Consider the following 18,755-nt stretch of genomic DNA (forward strand, 5'->3'; position numbering starts at 1 on the left):
ACCCGTCCTCCTCCCTTCCTCTCCTCCTCCACCTCCAACTACCCCTCCTCTCCCCTCCCTCCTCCCTCCCTCCCTCCTCCCTCCTCCCCCTCTCCTCTCGCCCTCCTCCCTCCACCTCTCCCTCCGCCCTCCTCTCTCCCTCCCTCCTCCTCCTCACTCCCCCTCCCCCTCCTTCCCCTCCCCTCCTCTCCCCCTCCCCTCCTCCTCTCTCCCCTCCCCTCCCCCCTCCTCCTCTCTCCACTCCCCTCTACCCCCCTCCCCTCCTCTCTCCCTCCTCCTCTCCTCCCCCTCCTCCTCCTCTCTCTCCCCCCTCCTCCCTCCTCCTCTTTCCCCCCCTCCCCTCCCCCTCCTCCGCCCTCTCTCCCCCTCCCCCTCTCCTCTTAGCCCTGGCCGAATGGGCTCCCTGATCGGCGGCCCACTGCGTTCCCTAAGGTAGGACTTCTATTTTTTATTTGTTATTTACTGATTGATTTTGGTGCTTTAGGTGCAGGGTTCCTTCTATTTTTTTTATTTGTTATTTATTGATTGCTTATTACTTTGGTCTTGGTGCTTTAGGGGCAGGTTTCCTTTTTTTTTTATTTGTAAATTAATTGCTTATTACTTTTTGTGCTTTGTTTGGTGCTTGGTGGTGCTTTAAATGTAGTTACTTGTGCCAATTCCTTAACTGTAAGTAAGGTCTTTCTGTGCGGAAAAAGTGGACACATACACTGCCCTAAGTTAGTTTAGTACAACTTTTTGCTGGCCAAATTGGCATAAATGGTGTAAGTGGCTGGGAACGCCCCCTTTTGAAAAAAAAAACTGACCCTGACAAAAAAAACGAACTAACTCACTTACACTGGCACAAATTAAATGGCCATATTTGCAACTAAAAAGATACACCAGAAAAATCAAGTTACACTAAAAAAAACGGTCCAACTCATGGGGAAATTTGGGCCCATTGTTACTATAAACCTCTGCCCCAACTCAATTCCACAAGAATTTACCTTTAATAACTTTAAAACAAATACAAAAAGAAAAACAGATACTCCGCCTTTTATTATTTTCATCTATATTCTCCATCAATCTAACCCACTAGAAATGTAGGAGAGGAGAGAATTACAAGAACATAAGAAATAGGAACAGGAGTAGGCCATACAGCCCCTCGAGCCTGCTCCGCCATTCAATAAGATCATGGCTGATCTGATCATGAACTCAGCTCCACTTCCCCGCCCACTCCCCATAACATCATAATCCCTTATCGTTTAAGAAACTGTCTATTTCTGTCTTAAATTTATTTAATGTCCCAGCTACCACAGCTCTCTGAGGCAGCGAATTCCACAGAATTACAACCCTTTGCGAGAAGAAATTTCTCCTCGTCTCTGTTTTAAATGGGCGGCCCTTGTACGCAGTATTCCAGGTGTGCCCTCACCAATACCCTGTATTAGCTATAGCAAGACTGCCCTGCTTTTATACTCCATCCCCTTTGCAATAAAGGCCAAGATTCCATTGGCCTTCCTAATCACTTGCTGTACCTGCATGCTATCCTTTTGTGTTTCATTCACAAGTGCCCCCAGGTCCCGCTGTACTGCAGCACTTTGTAATCTTTCTCCATTTATGTACAGCACCTACCAGTAATGGATAGATAAGAATGAAGACAGCTGATCCCAGCAGGGCAGTAGGTCCGAGGAATAATGCAGTGTAGATGATTCCTAGTATAGCGACCAGAGGGCCTCCTGTCAACATGGAACCCACAGAGGCCACTTCAAAGAGACGCTGTCCATCGTTTGAGCAGATGTTCACCAACTGAAAGAGAGTGACAAGCTCAATGTTATATTCTGCAACATCCTAATGAATGTAATTGCATTGAAGTCGAGTCATCTGGTCAGCTAGTTTCTACTTCCCCATGCAATTGAATAGTTAGAGTTGAAAACTCCTCCCATCAGGACGCATGGTGCCTTCAAGTAATAAAACGTCCCAAAGTGTTTCACAGAGGATGAAGACACCAAGCAGTAAAACAACAACAAACTTATGTATATATAGCATTCCACACATGCAGCAAGATTTCTTAAGAGTGTTTATCAATAAAGAGGAAAAGGATATAGGATGGATAATCAAAAACACAGGTGAATAGGAATGTTGAAAGCAGGAAGGGAGATGGCAGGGTTGAGAGTAGAATTCCAGGGGGCAGGTGTATAGGGTTGAACAGATAGAGTGAAGGAAGTGATGGATGACAAGTCTGGTACTAGAAGAGTGAAGGGTGTGTGCAGGGACATGAATCAAGAGGAAGTCACTAATGTAGTGTGCGGTGAGGCTACAGAGGGATTCGAAAATGAGGCTAAGAATTTTGAAGTTGTCACACTGGGGCAAGGAAATCAGTGGCATTTCGAATGGATGGGGTGATAGAAATGTGGGGCTTAGCGCATGTGAAGTGTTTTGGATGAGCAAAAGCTTGTGGAGGATTGTTGCAGTGATGCCAACTAGAAGAGCATTGCAAAATTCGAGCTTTAGGTGATGAAAGAGGAAAGTTAGGAGAGATAACCATGGTTGACTCAACCCCACTCCACCCCAACCCCTGCACTACTACCTCAGCTATTCATGTATTGTCTGTGACTTGTAATTGTTTTTATTTTCTCTCATATGCCTCCTATTATACCATGTAAATACTATTTCAGCAATTTAACCATCTCCTGTTTTCCACGTAAGCCCTTTTTACAGCTTTATTTTTTCATTTTCTTTTGAGTGTGTGTATGAGTGTGTGTTTTACTTCCCCCTCATTTTGCTCTGTTCCTTTTTAAATGCTATTCATCTATAATATTTTCCTGTACTAACAAAGGGTCTACATTTGAAACATCAACTCATCTGTTCTCTGTACAGATATTGAATGACCTGCAGAGTGTTTGCAGCATTTTTGTTTTTTGTTTCAAATTTCTATCCTCTGTAGTTTCTTGCTTCTTGTTTTTTGTAGGTTAAAAAGATTGTTTTTAAAAGCGTCCTCAAAACCTGAGACAGAAACAGTAAGGCAGAGGGTTCAGAGAGGGAGTTCCAGATGGTGGAGTGACGGGAGGGTGGGGATGCACGAGGAGAACTGTAATCTGTTTTGTTCTCTCCTTCACTTTCATCACTCCTCCATTTGTGTTTCTCACCCTCCTCATTTTCATGACTCTCCCTCCTCACTTTTGCTCCATTCTTCCCACCCTCACGTTTGTCACTCTCTCCCATCCTTCACTTTTGTTTCACTCCTCCCTTACATTATTCTTTCTCCTTCTTTTCCCTCAATTTCACCATTCTTTTCTTTCATTTTTGTGTTTCACTTGCACTTTTGAACTGTCCTTTTCTCATCTTTCTTACTCATTCCTCATTTTATCTCCATAACAGTTGTCTTTCCCTTTTGATTTATTCAGTATTGGAAATGTCGCATGGGGAGAGGGTAGCAGCAGGGATGGGGAGCCAAACTTTAAACAAAGTCACAAAGCTGAAATAACAATTCACAGGCTAGCTCTTTCTAAAGGTTGCTCAAAACTTTCCTGACCGTCCTGGATACGGTTATGAGAAATTATGAGTAATTATGAGAAAAAAATTTCATCGTGTGACTTCCCTTGCTCGTAATTCTGTTTCACATGCTCCTCTGCCACATGAGTATTAAAATAGATATATCTAGATAGATAGAAAACGTTATAAGCGGCGCACAACAAGGAAATGCTTACTTCTCCAATCGTCACACCTTTAGTGTTTCGTAGCTTAAGAATTTTTTCAAAGGCCAGGGTAAGTAACGCTCCCCGGAGTCGAGTTCCAGTTCGATAGTTTAAAGCCCAGGTCAGAGCAAATGACCATGAACGCACCAGCTCTGCTGTAAAAATGCCCAACACTAATAGCAGCCCATATTGAAGGTTTGATTCTGAGGCCTGTGCATACTCTAACAGTCTCCTAATGACAAGAGCCTGTTGGAAAAACACAAAGGGTCAATACCAGTCTACTTTACATCATGGAAAATACTTTTCAAGATATTAATCTGCAATTTTTCTTTACGTCAATTCTCTTAGCACATAGGGAAGGAACTATACGGCAGATTGTTGCTGATACAGTGAATGTGTGACATTGAGAACAAGAAAAGTCTAGAATATATTTAGATAAACATAAATTCAATGCAAGATTTCCAAGTTTCAGTGAAAAGATTAGATATGGAATGTATGATTTCGCAATTTTAATTTTTGTTTAATAATGTAACTATTTTCCATTTTTCAAAACATCTTAGGAGTTAAATTAGATAGCCCTGAAAATGGACGCAGAAATGGGCAATGCGTAATTAATTTGTGCCTGTTGATTGCAATACAGGCAGCATGCCAGCTTCATGCTGCCTGCTCATTTAAATGATCTCTGAGTCCAGCCAGCACTGTCATGTATCTTACATTATTATATATAACTGTATCCTAACATGCTATACATGACTGTAATAAGATATGACCTGTAACCACCAGCATACCTTACCACCAGGGGTGCACTTGCAAGAGACAGGTATATAAGGACAGGTCTCAGGCAAGTGCAGCATTCCAGAGCTGTGAAATAAACGTGCAGGTCCAGAGTGACCTTGACTTCACTACATGCCTCGTGTGAATCTGTACTGAGGGGACAGGACTTTACAGTGGCGACGAGTTACGGGATTACAGAATTCACATAATGGCAAACAACGGATCAGATGAAAAGTACAATGCGGGAGACAATTGGGAGGACTTTATAGAAAGGCTCCAGCAAAGCTTTGTAACCAAAGACTGGTTAGGCGACGATAAGGCAGACAAGAGAAGAGCCCATCTCTTGACCAGCTATGGCTCGAAAACATATGCTTTAATGAAGGATCTGCTGGCACCTGAGAAACCAGCAAGCAAGTCATTTGAAGAATTGAGCACACTGGTAAGAGACCACCTGAAGCCAACGAGCAGCCTACACATGGCCAGACACAGGTTCTACAACTACAGACGCTGTGTGGGCCAGAGCATACCCGACTTCGTGGCGGAACTTCGGAGGTTGGCTAGTTTATGTGAGTTCTCCGATGAAGTGAGGAGAGAAATGTTGAGAGACTTTTTCATTGAAGGAATAAGCCACGCAGGCATACTCCGAAAGCTTATAGAGACCAAGAACCTGAGCTTAGAGGCAGCAGCACTGGTTTCACAGACATTCTTGGTAGGGAAAGAAGAAACGAGGTTGATTTACAATGCTGGTACAACAACTAACGAAATATCGGAACAAGAAGTTCACAGCACTAAACAAGCTGCTACCCCCACACACAGACAAAACCAGGAGAACAGGCTCTCGACAGCAGGCAGTGGCGCCAGAAGCCGTCAAGGGCCACAGGAACGGCCGTTCACACCTCATCAACCCACAATGCAAGCAATCAACTACAAACTGAGAGAAGCTCAAGAGAGATCAGCCAGACGCAGCTCATTCTTTGGGAACACTTTGAACAATGGAACATGTCTGTGCTGGAGGTGTGGGGGTGGGCACTCGTCAAGGGCATGTCGATTTCAGCAGGCTGTTTGCAGGAACTGTGAATATACAGGGTATTTGGCCCGCATGTGCAAAAAAAGGCAGCTCGGCTGGTATACGAATCGGATGGGTCGGAAAGCGGACCAGAAGAGGGTGGGGACAGTACCCGGGACACCGATGTACAGCGGGTCAACACGATCAATGGCCGCTGCTCCTACAACAGCACGCCTCCTATAATGATGAGGGTCCTACTCAACGGGATACCTGTCAACATGGAGCTGGATACGGGAGCGAGTCAATCTCTCATGGGCGCTCAAAAATTTGAATAACTGTAGCCGCATTAACGAGACAGACCAAAACTCACAAGGATCGACACCAAACTAAGGACCTATACCAAAGAAATCGTACCACTTCTCGGCAGCGCCATGCTCTCTGTCACACACAAAGGGACAGTGAACCGACTTTCCCTCTGGATTGTCCCCGGAGACACCCCAGCACTGCTGGGGAGAAGCTGGCTGGCAAAACTAAACTGGAAATGGGATGATGTCCATGCCATGTCATTAGAGGAACGGACCTCCTGCTCAACAGTTATAAAGCGATTTGAACATCTCTTTCAGCCAGGTGTGGGCACTTTCAAAGGGGCCAAAGTCAAAATCTACATCACACAGGATGCTAGAACGGTCCATCACAAGGCTCGAGCTGTGCCCTATGTGATGAGGGGAAAGATTGAACACGAACTAGACAGGCTTCTGCGGGAAGGCATTATATCACCTGTGGAATTTAGCGACTGGGCAAGTCCCATCGTCCCAGTCATGAAGCCTGATGGATCCGTACGAATCTGTGGGGACTACAAATCTACCATAAACAGAGTCTCCCTAGAGGACCAGTACCCACTGCTCAGAGCGGAGGACTTATTTGCCACATTGGCTGGAGGTAAACTTTTCTCAAAACTAGACCTCACATCTGCGTATATGACGCAAGAATTGACCGAGGAATCCAAGCTACTCACCACCATCAACACACATCGAGGCCTTTTCATGTACAATCGATGCCCATTCGGCATCAGGTCGGCAGGTGCCATATTCCAGCGCAACATGGAGAGTCTGCTCAAGTCTATCCCGGGGACGGTTGTATTTCAAGACGACATACTTATCACGGGCAGGGACACCGACTCCCATCTCCGTAATTTGGAGGAAGTACTAAAGCAGTTGAATCGGGTAGGCCTACGAGTCAAGAAATCCAAGTGCCTATTTCTCGCACCCGAGGTTGAATTTTTGGGCAGAAGGATTGCCGCTGATGGAATCCGCCCAACAGAGTCCAAAACAGAAGCAATTCGCCTGGCACCCAGGCCCCGGAATGTCTCAGAACTGCGTGCCTTTCTCGGGCTACTCAATTACTTTGGGAACTTTATGCAGAACTTAAGCACGCTGCTGGAGCCTCTCCACGTGCTACTCAAGAAGGGGTGCGATTGGTTTTGGGGGGACGCCCAGGAACACGCCTTCAATAAGGCACGCAACCTTCTGTGTTCCAACAGTGTTTTGACTTTCTTTGATCCAGGTAAAAGGTTAGTTCTCACATGCGATACATCAGCGTATGGGGTCGGGTGCGATTTGCAACATGTCAATAGTGCGGGAAAATTACAACCCATAGCTTGTGCCTCCAGCTCACTTTCGCGGGCGGAGCACGGGTACGGAATGGTAGAGAAGGAGGTGCTCGCATGCGTGTACGGTGTCAAAAAGATGCACCAATACCTTTTCGGGGCCAAGTTCACGTTAGAAACCGACCACAAGCCCCTCATGTCCCTCCTATCCGAGAGCAAGGCAATAAACGCCAACGCCTTGGCGCGAATTCAACGGTGGGCACTCATGCTGACGTCCTACAACTATACCATAAGGCACAGACCAGGCACAGACAACTGTGCCGACGCGCTCAGCAGGCTACCCCTGGCGGCCACGGAAGGGTCTGACGAACAGGACTATGAGATAGTCATGGCAATCAATGACTTTGAGTCCACAGGTTCACCCATGATGGCTCGCCAAATCAGAGCCTGGACGGCCAGCGACCCCACGTTATCCTAAGTAAAAAGATGGGTCCTAACCGGTGACTGGGCAGAGGCTCGCGATGCCTGCCCCGAGGAATTAAAACCCTTTCACAGGCGCATGCATGAGCTATCACTACAAGCAGACTGCCTGATGTGGGGCAGCCCAGTAGTCATGCCTCTGCGAGGCAGAGAGGCATTTGTCCGGGAGCTCCACCGCGAGCCCCCGGGGATCGTTCTCATGAAGGCCATAGCCAGATCCCACGTCTGGTGGCCTGGTATTGACGCGGACTTGGAGCTCTGCGTCCGAAGGTGCACCATTTGTGCCCAACTCAGCAATGCCCCCAGGGAGGCTCCACTGAGCCCCTGGCCCTGGCCTACCAAACCGTGGTCGCGGGTGCACGTAGACTATGCGAGCCCAGTCATGGGCAAAATGTTCCTCGAAGTTGAAGATGCATTTTCAAAGTGGATCGAATGCACCATTTTAAACTTGAGCACAACCTCCACCACTATGGGGAGCCTCGCAACCATCTTTGCAATGCACGGAATCCCTGACATATTGGTCAGTGACAATGGTCCGTGCTTCACCAGCGCAGAATTCCAAGACTTTATAATTGACCAGGGCATAAATCACGACAAGACGGCACCGTTCAAGCCGGCCTCCAACGGCCAGGCGGAGAGAGCAGTGCAAAACAAGGCATGCTTAAAATCCAAGGTCCCACGCTGCAGGGTCGCCTGTCGCGACTGCTGCTGGCATACAGATCTCGTCCGCACTCATTGACTGGGATCCTCCCCGCGCAACTGTTGATGAAAAGGACTTTAAAAACAAGGCTCTCATTAATCCTCCTAGACATGCACGAAATCGTTGAGGCAAAGCGCCGTAAGCTGATTGAGTACCATGACAGAAATTTGAGGGGGAGATGGAATGAGATAGGGGACAAAGTGTTTGTACTAAACTATGGCAGGGGTACCAAATGGCTTGCAGGAACAGTAATGGGCAAGGAAGGAAACAGGCTACTGGTAGTACAAATGGACAATGGCAAAACCTGCCGGAGGCATGGAGACCAAGTCAAATGCAGATTTACCAACAACACTGCGGAACTCGGGGCAGACTACAATGTGGAACTCGCACCATACCTGGTGGACAGACAGGGGGAACAACCTGAGGAAAGGGCAATCCCAACAGACAGCCCAGGCGAGTCAACAACAATCACACCAATCGAAACAGACAGTCCAGGCGAGATACCAGCAACCACACCCAAAGAAAAACAGACACCAAGGCAAACAACTGAACCACAGCTCAGACGCTCCATGCGAGAGCGTAGACCACCTGAGAGACTGAACCTGTAAAGAAAATAAGACCTTGGGGGAGGGTGATGTCATGTATCTTACATTATTATATATAACTGTATCCTAACATGCTATACATGACTGTAATAAGATATGACCTGTAACCACCAGCATACCCTACCACCAGGGGTGCACTTGCAAGAGACAGGTATATAAGGACAGATCTCAGGCAAGTACAGCATTCCAGAGCTATGAAATAAAGGTGCAGGTCCAGAGTGACCTTGACTTCACTACATGCCTCGTGTGAATCTGTACTGAGGGGACAGGACTTCACAAGCACTAAACGCGCTGTTCATTGGCTGGATGCATCAGGAGGCCAATATCGTAAGTAGCTAGTACCAGTTAAAGCCAGCCTGCACTGTTTAAAGCTAGCCGGCACCTCTTAAAGGGGAGGTGCATTGTGACTGGGAGTCATGGCTGAAGAGAATCTGACCTGAAAAGAGCAAGGAATGGCACAACATGGGAGAGAGCAGGCTCCAAGGCTTTTCAGACACTGCACTGGAGGTCTTGATGGAGGAGGTGGAAAAGAGGAGAAATGTCCTGTACCTGTAGCGGTGGGGGCGGAGGGTGGAGGAGGCCCTCCAGACACGTAGTCAGAAGGCACTGAGAGCAGATAGCTGTGGTGGTCAAGGCCAAGAGGCCCTGAGGACCTGAATGGGTGCCGCAAGAGGTTCAATTACCTCACATGAGTGGTCAAGGTCAGTGAATGCATCTTCAAAGGCCATGCCCGACTAACTGCATCAGTAGTCTCAGCCACTGCTCAAATCACTACACTCCCATCATTCATCTACCGACAATTTCTATCAATCAGGCCGCATACCTAACGTTCATATGCTTCACCTCACGCTCACACACTTAGCACTGCAGCAAGCCTTATGCCCACAACTCACAGCTTACACACACTGCCAGCTATTCAACCATGACAGCCACATCAGCCAAACACATTGCACACCACTCACTGACACACTTCCCTCTATTTTGCAGGCCAAGGTTGCGCACAACTGAAGGCAGCAGGAGCTAACCAGAGGGGGCAGGTGTGCCTGCATGTCCTTACCCCCATGGAGGAGACAGTGCTGGCCATTATTGGGATGGTCACTGCTGAGGCCGTGACCAGCAGCGGTGCTGAAACCATCAAAGATGACGGTATCCTCATACCTAATCCTCCTTCTCACATGCCATTTCCCCCTCATCTCACACCCTCTTTTGATTTATAAGCTGCAGAGGGTGTAAGCATGCACTGCGCACACACCCCTCCCCACCCCCAGCGACCCCACCCCTCACACGACAACTTTACCCTTGTGCATTTTTCCTTTCAGATATCCCAGAGGTGCAACCTGGCCAGGCAGTGGAGGAAGACCAAGAAGAGAGTGATGATGAAGACACAGCACCATCACTTGATTTCACACTCATAACTGCCAGCTCAGATACTGACACTATGCGTATCTTAGAGGATAGATTAGAGGCGGGATCTGCACGTGGTGAGACATTGAGCACAAGTGGTCTGCAGCCAGGGCAGGGGGCAAGGATAGCAGAGTGCCAGCTCGCCGGAGGGCGAGGTCGCAGATGGGTTCCGCTGCAGAGCACTCAGATAAGGACTTGAATGGGGCAGCCTACAGACGAATGGATATGTACAACAAAATGCTTGCCGCATTGGGAAGCCTATAGAAAGCCTGTGGTCAATGTCAAGGAGCATGGAGGAGTCCGGCATCAACTTGTCACAGGGCTTTGCGCAGAGCTTAAAGCCCATCCTTTGCAGTATGAAAGTGGTGGCCAACTGCATTGCAAGCTCAGGCTGCTGCCATCTTGTGTGAAGGGGCTTGCAGGGTGTCACAGCAGTCCAGGAATCTGTCCTCCAACAGATTACTAGGATTGCTGAGGCGCCACCCTGGGGAAATGGCAGTGACTCCATGGAGCGGAACCTGCTGTCCTCTCTCGGGTCCTCCCACCTTGCCACTCTGCCAGTACCCTTGCTGTTGCCTGTCAATCAGCCAGCCCAGACTGCCGCCGCCCATGCCGAGATAGTGCAGTCAGCAGTCAGGCCTTCTGGGCCCACAGCTGCTCGAGTACATCCATCAAGGCTATCTGCAGTCTCCTCCACTGAAAGTTAGCAGTCTGCTACCAGCCAACCTGCAGCCAAAGGGGTAGCACTGCGTAGGAGCACTAGAACAGGCAAAGGAACATGGAAAACAAGCACTATGGGAATGCACAAGGGTACTTAGTTGACTTTTATATGCAATATGGTGTGATTTCATTTATAAATTTGGTTTGGAATGTTTATTTTACGGTGGCTTTTATCTTTGCATTGTGGCCAAGTGGACGCTGTGATAGTCAGCAACAGAGTGAAGGTAAATGGGGAAATGGGATTGCAGTTACTGGTATCACACTCGATGAGTTCTTCACGGACAGCCTGGGCAGAAAAGATCTGCCTAGGTTGCCTCCTCCTTTCCTCTTCCTCCACCTCCTCCTCATACTCCTGCTCCTCAGGCAATCACCATTTAATTGGTGTCTAGATTATGCAGAATGCAGCAAACCACCACAAATCTTAACATCCGCTCTGCCGAGCACTGCAGGGCTCCTCCAGAGCAGACCAGGCAGCGGAAGTGCTGTTTCAGCATGCCAATGGTCTTCTCGATCACATTTCGTGTGGTAGCATGGCTCTCATTTTATGCATGCTGTACGTGTGCATGGGTTGCACATCACAGTCATCAGGCATGTCGTCAGCAAATAGCCCTTGTTGCCCACTAGCCCTCCTTTGGCTTGCTGTAGTGGCACAAATACACTGGCATAGTGGACTGCCATGGAATGATGGCATCATGACTGCTGCCAAGATACTGTGTATTGACCTGTATTGAACTGACTGCAAAAGCTTCTACAGATATGTGAAGAGAAAAAGATTAGTGAAGACTAATGTAGGTACCTTGCAGTCAGAAACAGGTGAATTCATAATGGGGAACAAGGAAATGGCAGACCAATTGAACAAATGCTTTGGTACTGTCTTCACTAAGGAAGACACGAATAACCTCCCGAAAATACTAGGGGACCGAAGGTCGAGCGAGAAGAAGGAACTGAGGGAACTGAGGGAAAGCCTTATGGTCAGGAAATGGCGTTAAGAAAATTGATGGGATTGAAGGCCGATAAATCTCCAGGGCCTGATAGTCTGCATCTCAGAGTACTTAAGGAAGTGGCCCTAGAAATATTAGATGCATTGGTGATCATTTTCCAACATTCCATGGACTCTGGATCAGTTCCTATGGACTGGAGGGTAGCTAATGTAACCCCACTTTTTAAAAAAGGAGGGAGAGAGAAAACAGGGAATTATAGACATTAGCCTGACATCGGTCGTGGGGAAAATGCTGGAATCAATTATTAAAGATGCAATAGCGCATTTGGAAAGCAGTGACTGGATCGGTACAAGTCAGCATGGATTTATGAAAGGGAAATCATGCTTGACAAATCTTCTCGAATTTTTTTGAGGATGTAACTAGTAGAGGGAGAACCAGTGGATGTGTTGTATTTGGATTTTCAAAATGCTTTTGACAAGGTCCCACACAAGAGATTAGTGTGCAAAATTAAGGCACATGGGATTGGGGGTAATGTATTGACATGCTAGAGAACTGGTTGGCAGACAGGAAGCAAAGAGTAGGAATAAACGGGTGCTTTTCAGAATGGCAGACAGTGACTAGTGGGGTACCGCAAGGTTCAGTGCTGGGACCCCAGCTATTTACAATATATATTAATTATTTAGACGAAGGAATTGAATGTAATATCTCCAAGTTTGCAGATGACACTAAGCTGGGTGGCAGTGTGAGCTGTGAGGAGGATGCTAAGAGGCTGCAGGGTGACTTGGACAGGTTAGGTGAGTGGGCAAATGCATGGCAGATGCAGTATAATGTAGATAAGTGTGAGGTTATCCACTTTGGTGGCAAAAACAGGAAGGCAGATTATTATCTGAATGGTGACAGATTAGTAAAAGGGGAGGTGCAACAAGATCTGGGTGTCATGGTAACCAGTAGTGAGTCATCTGACTTAGATACAGATTAAAAAGAGGCAGCTCGTGCAGAGCACGGAGTGCAACAGCATTGAGTGGCATTTGTGAGTTTGGAAAGTGGGTGAGTTTTAAGGGTTATTCTCTTTAAACCATTTGGAGGCTGGAGTAAATTGTTAGTGGCAATTGCCAGTAGCTTCTAAGTAAGTAGCAGTTTAATTTAAAGGGGAAAAGTTAAATAGTTGGGAATCTTTCAGGTTTAGGCAGAGAAAAACAAGGTAACTCTCCAGTAGGAGGCAATTAGCAGCTAGTTAAAGCCAGTTCTGTAAACGACTGACCAGTAGTGAGTCATCTGACCTAGATACAGTTTAAAAAGAGGCAGCTCATGCAGAGCACAGAGTGCAGCAGCAAAGAGTGGCATTCGTGAGTTTGGTAAGTGGGTGAGTTCAGGCAAGTGGGGGTGGCTGGAGCTGTTTTGTCTTGTTTTTCCTACCAGAGCTGACACTAGAGCAGCTGATAAGGAGTGAGAGAGTAGGAGATGGAGGCCCAGAGACCAGCCCAACCAGTTGCAGACAAAGATAGAGGGGTGCGAAATCGAGAGGTGACATCACAGCCAAGCTGGTAAGTGGTTGGCTGTTTGACTGGTAAGTATAACTCTCTTTTAGACTGACTTTTAGATTGGTTCAATTGGCAGCGAACTACTAAGTAGCTGTTTGGTGTTTAAGTAAATTTTAGTAAGTAAATTAATTTAAGGGTTAAGTCATGGCAGGAGAGCTCTGACCCATGTCATGCTCCTCCTGTGCTATGTGGGAAGTTAGGGATGCTTCCAGTGTCCCTGACTATGTGTGTGGGAAGTGTGTCCAGCTGCAGCTCCTGACAGACCGCATGACGGCACTGGAGCTGCGGATGGACTCACTCTGGAGCATGCGCGATGCTGAGAAGGTTGTGGATAGCACATTTAGTGAGTTGGTCACACCGCAGGTAAGGGTTAGGACAGATAGTGAATGGGTGACCAAGAGACAAGGAAAGAGCAGGAAGGTAGTGCAGGAGTCCCCTGCGGTCATCTCCCTCCAAAACAGATATACCATTTTGGATACTGTGGGGGGAGATGACTTACCAGGGGAAGGCACCAGCAGCCAGGTTCATGGCACCGTGGGTGGTTCTGCTGCACAAAAGGGTGGAAAAAAGAGTGGGAGAGCTATAGTGATAGGGGACTCTATTGTAAGGGGAATAGATAGGAGTTTCTGCGGCCGTAACCGAGACTCCAGGATGGTATGTTGCCTCCCTGGTGTAAGGGTCAAGGATGTCTCGGAGCGGCTGCAGAGCATTCTGGAGAGGGAGGGTGAACAGCCAGTTGTCGTGGTACATGTAGGTACCAACGATATCCGTAAGAAATGGGAAGAGGTCCTACAAGTTGAATTTAGGGAGCTAGGAATTAAATTAAAAGGTAGGACCTCAAAGGTAGTAATCTCTGGATTGCTACCAGTGCCACGTGCTAATCAGAGTAGAGGGAGCAGGATAGTTAGAATAAATATGTGGCTTGAGCAGTCGTGCAAGAGGGAGGGATTCAAATTCCTGGGACAATGGAACCAGTTCTGGGGGAAGTGGGACCTGTACAAAAGGGACGGTCTGCACTTGGGCAGGCCTGAAACTGATGTCCTAGGGGTAACATTTGCTAATACAGTTCGGGAGTGTTTAAACTAATATGGCAGGGGGATGGGAACCTATGCAGCGAGATAGGGCAAAGTAATATGGAGTCAGAAACAGATGGTAGAAAGGTAAAAAGCAACAGTGGAAGGCCGAGTAAACAAAGGCAAGAAACAAAAAGGGCCACACTACATCATAATTCGAAAAGGACAAAGGGTGTTAAAAAAACAAGCCTGAAGGCTTTGTGTCTTAATGCAAGGAGTATCCGTAATAAGGTGGATGAATTAACTGTGCAAATAGATGTTAACAGATATGATGTGATTGGGATTACAGAGACGTGGCTCCAGGATGATCAGGGCTGGGAACTCAGCATCCATGGGTAGTCAACATTCAGGAAGAATATAATAAAAGGAAAAGGAGGTGGGGTAGCATTGCTGGTTAAAGAGGAGATTAATGCAATAGTTAGGAAGGACTTTAGCTTGGATGATGTGGAATCTATATGGGTAGAGCTGCAGAACACCAAAAGGCAAAAAACGTTAGTGGGAGTTGTGTACAGACCTCCAAACAGTAGTAGTGATGTTGGGGAGGGCATCAAACAGGAAATTAGAGGTGCATGCACTAAAGGTGCAGCAGTTATCATGGGTGACTTTAATATGCATCTAGATTGGGCTAACCAAACTGGAAGCTATACGGTGGGGGAGGATTTCCTAGAGTGCATAAGGGATGGTTTTCTAGACCAATATGTCGAGGAACCAACTAGGGGGGAGGCCATCTTAGACTGGGTGATGTGTAATGAGAGAGGATTAATTAGCAATCTCGTTGTGCGAGGCCCCTTGGGTAAGAGTGACCATAAAATGGTGGAATTCTACATTAGGGTGGAGAATGAAACAGTTAATTCAGAGACCATGGTCCAGAACTTAAAGAAGGGTAACTTTGAAGGTATGAGGCATGAATTGGCTAGGATAGATTGGCGAATGATATTTAAGGGGTTGACTGTGGCTGGGCAATGGCAGACATTTAGAGACCGCATGGATGATCTGCAACAATTGTACATCCCTGCCTGGTATAAAAATAAAAAAGGGAAGGTGGCTCAACCGTGCCTATCAAGGGAAATCAGGGATAATATTAAAGCCAAGGAAGTGGCATACAAATTGGCCAGAAATAGCAGTGAACCCGGGGACTGGGAGAAATTTAGAACTCAGCAGAGGAAGACAGAGGGTTTGATTAGGGCAGGGAAAATAGAGTACAAGAGGAAGCTTGCAGGGAACATTAAGACGGACTGCAAAAGTTTCTATAGATATGTAAAGAGAAAAAGGTTAGTAAAGACAAACGTAGGTCCCCTGCAGTCAGAATCAGGGGAAGTCATAACGGGGATCAAAGAAATGGCGGACCAATTGAACCAATTGGTTCGGTATTCACTAAGGAGGACACAAACAACCTTCCGGATATAAAAGGGGTCAGAGGGTCTAGTGAGAAGGAGGAACTGAGGGAAATCCTTATTAGTCGGGAAATTGTGTTGGGGAAATTGATGGGATTGAAAGCCGATAAATCCCCAGTGCCTGAAGGACTGCATCCCAGAGTACTTAAGGAGGTGGCCTTGGAAATAGCGGATGCTTTGACAGTCATTTTCCAACATTCCATAGACTCTGGATCAGTTCCTATGGAGTGGAGGGTAGCCAATGTAACCCCACTTTTTAAAAAAGGATGGAGAGAGAAAACAGGGCAGCCTGACATCAGTAGTGGGTAAAATGATGGAATCAATTATTAAGGATGTCATAGCAGCGCATTTGGAAAGAGGTGACATGATAGGTCCAAGTCAGCATGGATTTGTGTGAAAGGGAAATCATGCTTGACAAATCTTATGGAATTTTTTGAGGATGTTTCCAGTAGAGTGGACAAGGGAGAACCAGTTGATGTGGTGCATTTGGACTTTCAGAAGGCTTTCGACAAGGTCCCACACAAGAGATTAATGTGCATAGTTAAATCACATGGGATTGGGGGTAGTGTGCTGACGTGGATTGAGAACTGGTTGTCAGACAGGAAGCAAAGAGTAGGAGTAAATGGGTAATTTTCAGAATGGCAGGCCGTGACTAGTGGGTTACCGCAAGGTTCTGTGCTGGGGCCCCAGCTGTTTACATTGTACATTAATGATTTAGACGAGGGGATTAAATGTAGTATTTCCAAATTTGCGGATGACACTAAGTTGGGTGGCAGTGTGAGCTGCGAGGAGGATGCTATGAGGCTGCAGAGTGACTTGGATAGGTTAGGTGAGTGGGCAAATGCATGGCAGATGAAGTATAATGTGGATAAATGTGAGGTTATCCACTTTGGTGGTAAAAACAGAGAGACATACTATTAGCTGAATGGTGACAGATTAGGAAAAGGGGAGATGCAACGAGACCTGGGTGTCATGGTACATCAGTCATTGAAGGTTGGCATGCAGGTACAGCAGGCGGTTAAGAAAGCAAATGGCATGTTGGCCTTCATAGCGAGGGGATTTGAGTACAGGGGCAGGGAGGTGTTACTACAGTTGTACAGGGCCTTGGTGAGGCCACACCTGGAGTATTGTGTACAGTTTTGGACTCCTAACTTGAGGAAGGACATTCTTGCTATTGAGAGAGTGCAGCGAAGGTTCACCAGATTGATTCCCAGGATGGCGGGACTGACATATCAAGAAAGACTGGATCAACTGGGCTTGTATTCACTGGAGTTCAGAAGAATGAGAGGGGATCTCATAGAAATGTTTAAAATTCTGACGGGTTTAGACAGGTTAGATGCAGGAAGAATGTTCCCAATGTTGGAGAAGTCCAGAACCAGGGGTCACAGTCCAAGGATAAGGGTTAAGCCATTTAGGACCGAGATGAGGAGAAACTTCTTCACCCAGAGAGTGGTGAACCTGTGGAATTCTCTACCACAGAAAGTTGTTGAGGCCAATTCACTAAGTATATTCAAAAAGGAGTTAGATGTCATCCTTAATACTAGGGGGATCAAGGAGTATGGCAAGAAGGCAAGAATGGGGTACTGAAGTTGCATGTTCAGCCATGAACTCATTGAATGGTGGTGCAGGCTCGAGGGGCCGAATGGCCAACTCCTGCACCTATTTTCTATGTTTCTATGTACATCAGTCATTGAAAGTAGGCATGCAGGTACAGCAGACAGTTAAGAAAGCAAATGGCATGTTGGCCTTCATCGCGAGAGGATTTGAGTATAGGAGCAGGGAGGTCTTGCTGCAGTTGTACAGGGCCTTGGTGAGACCACACCTTGAGTATTGTGTGCAGTTTTGGTCTCCTAATCTGAGGAAGGACATTCTTGCTATTGAGGGAGCGCAGCAAAGGTTCACCAGACTGATTCCCGGGATGACAGGACTGACATATGAAGAAAGATTGGATCGACTAGACTTATATTCACTGGAATTTAGAAGAATCAGAGGGGATCTCATAGAAGCATATAAAATTCTGATGGGATTGGACAGGTTGGATGCAGGATGAATGTTCGCGATGTTGGGGAAGTCTAGAACCAGGGGTCACAGTCTAAGGATAAAGGGTTAAGCCATATTGGGCCGAGATGAGGAGAAACCTTTTCACCCAGAGAATTGTGAACCTTTGGAATTCTCTACCACAGAAAGTTGTTGAGTCCAGTTCGTTGGATATATTCAAAAGGGAGTTAGATGTGGCCCTTACGGGTCAAGGGATCAGGACGTATGGAGAGAAGGCAGGAGTGGGGTACTGAAGTTGCATGGTCAGCCATGATCATATTGAATGGCGGTGCAGGCTCGAAGGGCCAAATGGCCTCCTCCTGCACCTATTTTCTATGTTTCTATGTGCTGCCTATGGTCACACACCAGCTGGATGTTGAGGGAGTGGAATCCCTTTTTGTTCTGGTATAGGGCAAAGTTTACATGCGGCGCCTGCAAAATGAAGTGCATGAAATCAATGAAACCCTGCACCAGGGGCAGGTCTGAATCTTAGAGAAGCCGTATGTTTGCTCTACCGACTTGTCTCTGGCAAGAGAGAATGAAATGTAGTCAGCTCTCTTTGAAATGAGAGCTCAGTGACCTTCTTTACACAACAGTAGAAGATAAACTGTGAAATGTTGCAAATATTACCAGCTCCAGCCTGGAAGGAGCCAAATGCATAAAAGTTCATCACCACAGTCACTTTCACAGCCACTGGCAATGTGGTCCTCGCCCTGCTCTGAAGTTGCAGTTGTGGCTGCAGGAAGTGGCAGATTTCAGTGAGGATGTCTTTAGTGAAGCACATTGTTCCTCACAGAGGTTCA

At 46.9% G+C, this 18,755-nt stretch overlaps 1 protein-coding gene across 3 annotated transcripts in view; it reads right to left on the reverse strand.

The window, feature by feature from the left end:
- LOC139265700 (ATP-binding cassette sub-family C member 5-like) overlaps positions 1-18,755 on the reverse strand; it is a 315,900-nt gene that overhangs the window by 163,404 nt on the left and 133,741 nt on the right. For all 3 annotated transcript variants that reach the window (XR_011593604.1, XR_011593603.1, XM_070882951.1), the window contains exons 6-7: positions 3,684-3,917; positions 1,609-1,782 (exon numbers count right to left, since the gene is read on the reverse strand). Coding sequence is in view for 1 of the 3 variants with exons in the window: in XM_070882951.1 (XP_070739052.1) it covers positions 1,609-1,782; positions 3,684-3,917 (408 nt within the window). In the remaining 2 variants the exon portion in view is untranslated. The remainder of the gene's footprint in view (positions 1-1,608; positions 1,783-3,683; positions 3,918-18,755) is intronic.

This window comes from Pristiophorus japonicus, chromosome 6, assembly GCF_044704955.1.
Source record: "Pristiophorus japonicus isolate sPriJap1 chromosome 6, sPriJap1.hap1, whole genome shotgun sequence".
Classification (NCBI taxonomy): Eukaryota; Metazoa; Chordata; class Chondrichthyes; family Pristiophoridae; genus Pristiophorus; species Pristiophorus japonicus.